Genomic DNA, 8,523 nt, shown 5'->3' on the forward strand with positions numbered 1-8,523 from the left:
TTTAGTTCCATTAAACGTGGAGTCGACAATTCCCTGTCATTCAGAGACACCAAACAGTCCTAACAGCAACAGTGCTTGAAAGTGTTCCAGATATACAATAAGTGTCCTCAGAAACATTTGCCACATACAGTAAGTGCTTTGAAAACTTCGAAAGTGTTCTTGATAAGTGTTAAGTAAACTTGACAAATATATCTTGAGGCTAAGGTGTTTCTGTGTTTTCTGAAAAACTGGGCTTGACAAGCTGCCTTTTCTGAAAAAATTAGGCTTGACAAGCTGCCTTTTCTGAAAAAAAAACTGACAAGGCCTTTTTGAAAAAATTAGGCTTGACAAGCTGCCTTTTCTGAAAAACTGGGTTTGACAAGCTGCCTTTTCTGAAAAACTGGGTTTGATAAGCTGCCTTTTCTGAAAAACTGGGCTTGACAAGCTGCCTTTTCTGAAAAACTGGGCTTGACAAGCTGCCTTTTCTGAAAAAATTGGGCTTGACAAGCTGCCTTTTCTGAAAAAATTGGGCTTGACAAGCTGCCTTTTCTGAAAAATTAAACTTGACAAGTCCTTTATTCAGAGAAAATATGACTTGTAGGAGCCTTTATCAGAATAACTAATACTTCTGGGATCCTTTTCCAGAGTAACTTATGTTTGAAGGAGCATTTTCCAGGATAACTAATACTTATGGGATCCTTTTCCAGAATAACACTTATTTGAAGGAGCCTTTTCCAGAATAACTTATATTTGAAGGAGCCTTTTCCAGAATAACACTTATTTGAAGGAGCCTTTTCCAGAGTAACTTATATTTGAAGGAGCCTTTCCCAGGATAACTAATACTTATAGGATCCTTTTCCAGGGAAATTGTGACTTCAAGGATTCTTCATCAGAACAGGTATCCTTGGCAAATGGATTGATACTTGTTCGAGGCGTGGTCCCCCAATTTCCGGTCCGCCAGTTTCATACGGTAGTAAGGCTCTGAACTGAGCGTCCCGCTGGTTGTCCTAGCATTCATGTTCAGGAGGTAATACATAAAAGAATCATCGTACTTGGTCCCGTCACCCCACACGTCGTCCTTGAACTCTTTGCCTCGATAGACCCCTACGTTGACGTCGGTTCCTGAAAAGGACACCAGAAGAACCTTTAATTTCTTTTCCTAAAGTAGAAACTGTGCAAAATGTTCACTGACGTCAGCAAAAAACCTGTCGTAAAGGCAAAGGGACAATCACCTATCATGTCCTGCAACATGAATACGGTGTCAGCCTCCGGCTTGGTGATGGCAACGGCAAGCCGGAATCCTGGAAGATTGTGGCAGAAGCTGTTTCCCACGGGGAACAACTGGCTACTCTGCGTCACCAAGTAGACCTCGTTGGTTCCAGTGATGGTGAACACGTCCACCTTCTCTGTCAGCCTCTCTGTCGGAAGAAAGAGTGATAAAGCCTTGTGATTAGTTGTCGGATGGTAGGGGATAGCTATGCAGCATCGCTAGATGGGGCGGGGATGCATCTCGGCCGCTACCGTTGCACAGCACGCTGTTGCTCGGATGCCCACACGGGCACTGGGCCGTAGGAGTTCAGAGAGAGAGTTCGCTCCAGGAAAGACTCAGGTGCAGTGCATGGAAGAGCGAACGTCCAGCAGCAACTTTACTTACCAAAGAAGACAAAGTAATTCGCGGCTTCGGTTGTCTCGGTGGCATTCGGCAGGTGGACGGCGAAGTGGCAGGCCACCGATCCGTTAGACAGCTTGACCCCCGAGAAGGCGACGCACCACAAGGCGGACCAGCAGTGCGCCTTGCATGAGCCTGTGGGAGACGGAAGAAAGACGGTTCAGTCGCCCTTCGTTTGCTTTCTGTCGTTGGGAAATTCACTCTCGACTCCCCGTGGAACAACGTGGGGCAAAAAGTGGGTCAGCATGCCTCTACTCACATGTATCCGGGTGGCTGGCGATAACTGTGGCCTCTCCCGCTGGAACTGTTGCCCCGGGCGACATGACATAGCGGCCGTAGTTGGGACTGTTCACGAAGTGTGTCGTGGGCGGATGCTGAACAGCCTCAAGGAGTGTCGGTGGCATGCTCGCAGCCACGGTTTGTTGCAGGATCGATGGCGTCACCGTTAACTTTGTGTAACCTTGCACTTGTCCAGCTCCGAAGTCTTGGTACGCCTCTGCAGTGGAGGGGGGAGGATGCTGCAGGGGTGAGTACGAATACACGCCACGCAGAACAAAGAACAGGACGCAGACGACCGAGGCCCCGAGGGACGCTGGGCGACGCGGCGTCTTCATCGCAGAGACGAAAGCGTTGTCCCGTTGCGCCTGGGAGGAGAAAGAGAGAAAAGACTGACCGAAACCATTTTCATTCCTCTTGCTACACACCTTTTTTCCCCCCTCTCGAAGGAGGAACAATAAGCCTTCTGGTTTTTGGAAAAAGTTTGGCGATGCCTGCTGTCGTTTTTCTGAAATGGATGAACTTAAAATTTTCCTAATCTGAAATGTCAGCTATAATCCTGGGACAAGTAAATTACAGTTTCTTCAGCCTTTTAAAAATGGAAATCAATACACACACGTGTGCACAGTCATCCACGACACGCACGCTTCAAGAAAAGGTACTCGTACCAATTAGTTCAGCAAACGAACTCTCACGTTAAATTCTCCGTGGGACAAAGCTACGTGCCAGACTAAATTAACCCTCTCATGTGCATGACTGTATGATTAAAGCTCCGAAATTGGAAGACGAGAACCCTCTGAAGAACCATGTAATTACAACCAATACCTTTTTTACCTTCCTCTGCTTATTTCTGTATTTTATAATTTGCCCTATCGAAAACAATGGCTGCTGGTCTGATTCTTCCACGATGCTGCCTAAATTATGCTCTTTTATTATTATTATTATTATTATGCACAATATCCTCAGCAGGGAGGCCGTTCCACAGTCCAATGGTGTGAGGAATAAAGGGCCTCTGGAACAGGAGGAAAACCTCAAAGCGGCCACACTACGGATCAACTGATTGAAGGTTGAGGAGAGTAAGACGGAAGAAAGAGAATGCGAACATTGGTGCACTAAAAGGAATGAAAGGGGTTGCAGCCCCGGACCATAGAAGGGACACTGCAAAGAACCTTAAGTCATGCCTACGGTGCACCACATTGCGCCCCCTACGGGGACGGGGGGTGACAAAGGGGCAAGGAAGAAGCTATAACACAGTAGGCCACTAGCCCTCGACATAAATCTTTTGAACACTGACCTGCAAAATGGAGTTCCAAACCCTTAACGAACAGTCCAGGGTAAACGGCCGTTGTTGAAGTGCTTCGCACTCCCAGCGAGCCTTTGACGCGACAGAAAAGCGCTCCTCGGTTCCCTCAGCAGTCGAATCCCGACGCTCCCGATGCCAGTGGATTCTAACGACTACCAACGAACTTCCACGTGTGAGCTGCGGGGACCGGCGATTCCCTGGTGGGGACCTCGGTAAATTAGGGTTTTTACAGGAGGGCGTTTAGCCAGATCAATAACAAATTTAAACGGGTCCTCTTGCTATTCTCTGCTCTGCCCTTCGCCCATTCATCATCATTTTCTTTTCTGATCTCGCATGTGCGGAGGCCGTTTGCCTGTTACAAAAGATCATCACCCTTCCAGGTATAACTCACACCCAAATTGACTTCGTCTCATGGATTAGAATGTACAATTTAGACCAAAGGCCAAGCACTGGGACCTGTGAGGTCATTCAGCGCTGAGAGGAAATTTGAGAATAAAAGGTTTGACAGGTGTAACAGGAGGAAAACCTCGAAGCAGTTGCACTATGAATCATCTTTTGGAAGAGGGTTGAGGAGGGTAAGACAGAAGAGAGAGAATATGAACGGAGCTACAGTAAAAGGACTAAAAGGGGTTGTAGCTGGTAGTATACAGAGTAGGAAGACAGGAATATTCAGTGTTACTTAGGGATTCCAGGAAGGTAAGATCTGGTTAGGTCAGGACGTAGCATTCTAGGAAAAGTTAGGATTTCTCATGCCATCTCCGCGTCTGCTCTGATCCAACGTGCACTGCGTGTTGAGGTCCCGTTGACGACACACACGTCTCAAAGGGTTAATCATACAAATTGATTTGCGTTTCTGCATCACGGAGAGAGTGATCATGCAATTGCATGTTCTGTGTTAATGGGTACAGTAATAACCAATTATCAGAGCATTTCAGGATACTCCAACCTCTTGCCTGTAATCTTAACCATGTATATGAAACTCTTGAAATCATGGATTAAAAAAAAACCTTATTTATTTCATTATTTTATTTCTTTATCCAGGATAACATTGTGCATAGGCAGAAATATCTGTAGGCCTAAAGTGTCAAAATGTGTATAAATATATTAAGGAGGGCTTTCCCACTCAAAAATTGCAGAAATGTCCTTCTCAGGATAAGCTAGACTTGAAGGATCTGTTGCAGGATATATCCTATTGGAGAGAGTCTCTTTCAGGGTAAGAAGCATGACTCGAAGGGTTCTTCACGAGAACAGGTATCCCTGGCAAAGCGTGCGAAACGGGTCTCCCTGGCTGTCTTGTATTTTCTGGGTCTCGACCTTAAGGCGATAGTACGGCTCCTTCGAAGACGGGTTGCTGATGGACCTGGAATCCTTGTTGTGGTAGTAGTGCAGATAGGAGTCGTCGAACTTGGTTCCGTCCGCCCACTGGTCGTTCATCGTCTCTGGTGCTCGCGTGACCGCCACGTTCATGTCGGCTCCTGGAACAGAGATCGGAAGAAGGACTTTCATTAGGCGTCCCGGAATGGAAACCGCCCATCTGAGGATGTGCTGTTGGGACTTCAGCAAAAGTTCAAGAGGAGATACAATGCGTTACCACCCTAATGTCAATCTCCTTGCGTTTTAATACTTTTTTCATCTATTAATTTATTTTTTCTTTTTTAATAAGTGAGATCTCATCACTCTGTATTTCCCCTGACCTTCTCTTACTTCCTAATGAGCTCTTTAATATTCTTCGGGAGCTTGAATTTCAAGTCAATGGCCCCTTTGGTGGGCGTGTTCCGTATGAGTAGGGTTCATCATCTGATTAATAATAATAATAATAATAAAGAGAAAATGGGGAAGGGATTTACCTACTACCTCCAACAACCCCAGCAAAACGTCAACCTCTGGCTTAGTGATGGAAATGGCCAGTCGGAATCCTGGGAGAGAGTTGCAGAAGTCGCTCGCTTTCGTGAACGGATGAGTCGAGCGCGACACGACGTAGATCTCGTTGTTCCCTCTGATGGTGTACACGTCGAACTTGTCCGTCACTCTGTCTGGCAGACGGAAGGGTAAAAACCTTGTGATGAGTTGTAGGGTGGAAAGGGCAACATGGCTTCTCTAGGTGGGCTGAGGATGTTTCTTACCCCGTTGTGCCATTTCATTGCCCAGAAAGCCTGCTTCAGAGAAAATACTTAGAGTCTGTGCATCAGCTTACTGCTTGAACCTTAACTGACTGCACGAGATGTCTCTCAGTACTTTGGCAACAGCTGCACACACACACACACACACACACACGCACACACAATCCGTAACATGCAGAATCACTGACTGGCTGTTAATTCTAAAAATGTCTGTGTAACAGCAGGCCAGTTATAGCCCACCGTCTAAATACATTTAAAAAGCTGCAATGAATGTGAGGACCATTCTTTCAATATCCTGAAGAAGCTGTGGGACAATGTATGCATTTCTTGGACAACGTACTTGATTACCTGCGGGAAATGCACCGACAATTTCTGAATACCTTTTAATTACTAGTTAACAAGCTGTAGGCAGGTGTGTCCAGACCTACTGCAGTACCTGAATGACAACAGAGGAGACCTTGTAGTTATATTTACCAAAGAAGAGATAAAAAGCAGTAGAGGACTCGGAGTTGTTCGTGGCCGGCAAGTGGTCTGCCAGGTAACAGGTCACCGATCCGTTAGACATCTTGACCCCAGAGGCGGCAACGCACCACGAAGCAGACGAGCAGCTCACTTTGCAAGAGCCTGCAAGAGACAGGAGGATGAATAGATCAAATCCGCGAATGCTTGACGCCTCTCTAAGAACGCTCATGACTGCCCATTTTAATAGTTCATACACCAAAAAAAACCTTGAAAAATGCTTATACCTGAGTCTTTTAATAGTTATATCACAAAAAGTGCATTTAGTCGCGAAAATGATATGAAAATACAATAATCTGTGAATATTTCTCTATGAAAAATACAGCGAATAGGTGAATTTCCTTCGAACAACGTGCGCGTACGTTCCACAGAAAAATTTGCGAACAGGCGGGGCCGCAAATCCAGAACCGCAAACAGGCTGGCTGGGCTCCACTGTATTTTGAGCTTGTTTGTGTTTTGTCATTAGGAAAAGTATTCTCGCCTCAACAAAGAGCAGCACAGAACAAGAAATCGATCGGGCACGACACAAGCGCGGGAGACACGCAGATCGAAACGCCTCTTCGCCGAAATGTGGACTCTACTCACATGCATCTGGCAGGCTGACTGTCACTTTGGCCTCTCCTACCGGGACCGTCACCCCGAACGCCATGAAGAAGGGACCGTAGGTGGGACTCGTCACGAAGCGGATAGTGGGATCGTGGTGGACGGCCTCGAGGAGCGATGGCGGCACTATAGCGGCAACGGTGTCCGACATGACCGACGGCGTCACGCCCAGCTCCACGCTGCACTGCTGCTCTCCGGCTTCGAAGGACTGGTACGTTTCCACCGTGGTGGGGGGAGGTGGCGACGACGATGACGACGATGACCAGGAACCATTCACCGCCTGATATCCGATAGTTGACCAGGTGTAGGTGGAGGCATAGGTGGGGTAGTAGTAGGAGGAGGTGGTAATCGTCCACGACTCACCCGGCAGGACGAAGAGGACGCAAACGAGCGATGCCCGGAGAAGGAGCGTTTGATGCAGCTTCATCGCGGAGATTATTGCTCTGCCGTGGGTATTTCTAGTCACCTGAAAGGAAAGAGAAGACTTTCATTCCATCCAAAGCAGCGGCACAAAGGAATCGACCACCGACCGTCACAAGAAAATGTCCGTAGGTTACAGCATTTAAGAACAATAATACAATGTCCTCAGGTTAAAGCATTTAAGAGCAATAATACAATGTCCTCAGGTTAAAGCATTTAAGAACAATAATACAATGTCCTCAGATTAAAGCATTTAAGAACAATAACACAATGATGAGAGCAATTCTAACGAGACCATCCAAAAGGGCTCAAGAATGCAAACCTCAAATCCCGAATCCCATTTAAGTCGTTTGACGATTCGCATACGAACCGTGGGACTTATCATGCACGCTGCTACACGCGTACGCACACCAACGTAGCGACTCACGCGCGCAGTTAATTGAATGCCATAGCAACCTGTCAGCTACACTCCACAATGCGGAGAACATATCACCCCGGCGTTTGCATGATGGAGTAATTAAAACTCCAAGATTGGAACACGGGAGGTCTCCTGAGTAAAAGTAATATCTTTTGGCCGACGCACTGCTGCGGGGAAAGCGATTAAAATAAATAACGCTCGTATACGTATAGTATATGTGTCTTACACGTTTTGCTATGATTCGTTACACTCGATCGACCAGGATTTGATAGTCGGCTTCCCGTTCTACAACCGACCCCTGGTACATCCGATGCATGTGCCCAGATTACATCTGGGACAGATATACTTATAAATCACATCAGATGTGAAGAGGGGGCTAATCTTGTCCCTAGAATGGAATAGGGCTCCAATAGTTCGAGGGTCCATCGGGATTACTTACTGAAATAAAAAATTGTGACTCAGTCTAAGTGTAATAATAATAATAATAATAATAATAATAATAATAATAATAATAATAATAATAATAATAATAATAATAATATCACTGAGGTGGAAACAGTTGATGACCTTTATCAAATATATTCTAGAAAACGATAAATTCAGAAAACACAGAAGAGCGAGATTAGGATTTCACAGCTAGCCAAGCGCAGGGGTTACGGAAAAGTGGGGAGTATGGGAACACGTTGGCAGGAGGGATGGAACTGCATACCGGAGCGAGTTGATGGTACAAACATAAACAAAAGTTTAGGGAATTTTTAGGGAACACAGAGCGAAAGGAATTCTAAACCCTCTGAACAGTTCAGTACACACGAATGCTCAACGACACTCGCTGCAAAGCCCCTTGATGTCAAACCTGCGTACTCAGTCTTCGAAACTGGCCGGAACCACAACGGTAGGGTACGAACGGCCCTCTGGAACTGAGGCGGAGATTCCTGAATTCCCTGTCGCGATGCCTAACCAAGGCGCCTTTTTTTGGGGAGGGGGAAACTCGGTCGGTCAAGGGACTTAATCAATTCTCGCTTAATCAAGAGCCGTCCACTTAGCCTTCGTCCTCTCCGGGGAAGGATTAATTGGCCTTTTACTTCCGTTTACACCAATTTTATTCATCGGTTCCAATTCTAACTTCGTTAAGAACACTCTCCGCGTTGTCTTTGATGGCCACCCTTCCGGATAATGGAGTGGCGGAACTTCAGGAAAGGATATTAGATATTGTTTT

At 46.3% G+C, this 8,523-nt stretch overlaps 1 protein-coding gene across 1 annotated transcript in view; it reads right to left on the minus strand.

Moving 5' to 3' along the window:
• Window positions 1–4,270: 4,270 nt before the first annotated feature.
• LOC136856304 (uncharacterized) overlaps window positions 4,271–8,523 on the minus strand; it is a 5,498-nt gene continuing 1,245 nt past the window's right edge. Inside the window, exons 2-5 of the mRNA XM_067134056.1 lie at window positions 6,452–6,935; window positions 5,822–5,971; window positions 5,075–5,260; window positions 4,271–4,702 (exon numbers count right to left, since the gene is read on the minus strand). Of these exons, the coding sequence (XP_066990157.1) occupies window positions 4,467–4,702; window positions 5,075–5,260; window positions 5,822–5,971; window positions 6,452–6,896 (1,017 nt within the window). The 5' untranslated portion in view covers window positions 6,897–6,935 and the 3' untranslated portion in view covers window positions 4,271–4,466. The remainder of the gene's footprint in view (window positions 4,703–5,074; window positions 5,261–5,821; window positions 5,972–6,451; window positions 6,936–8,523) is intronic.

Source organism: Macrobrachium rosenbergii, chromosome 35 (genome assembly GCF_040412425.1).
Source record: "Macrobrachium rosenbergii isolate ZJJX-2024 chromosome 35, ASM4041242v1, whole genome shotgun sequence".
Lineage (NCBI taxonomy): Eukaryota > Metazoa > Arthropoda > Malacostraca > Decapoda > Palaemonidae > Macrobrachium > Macrobrachium rosenbergii.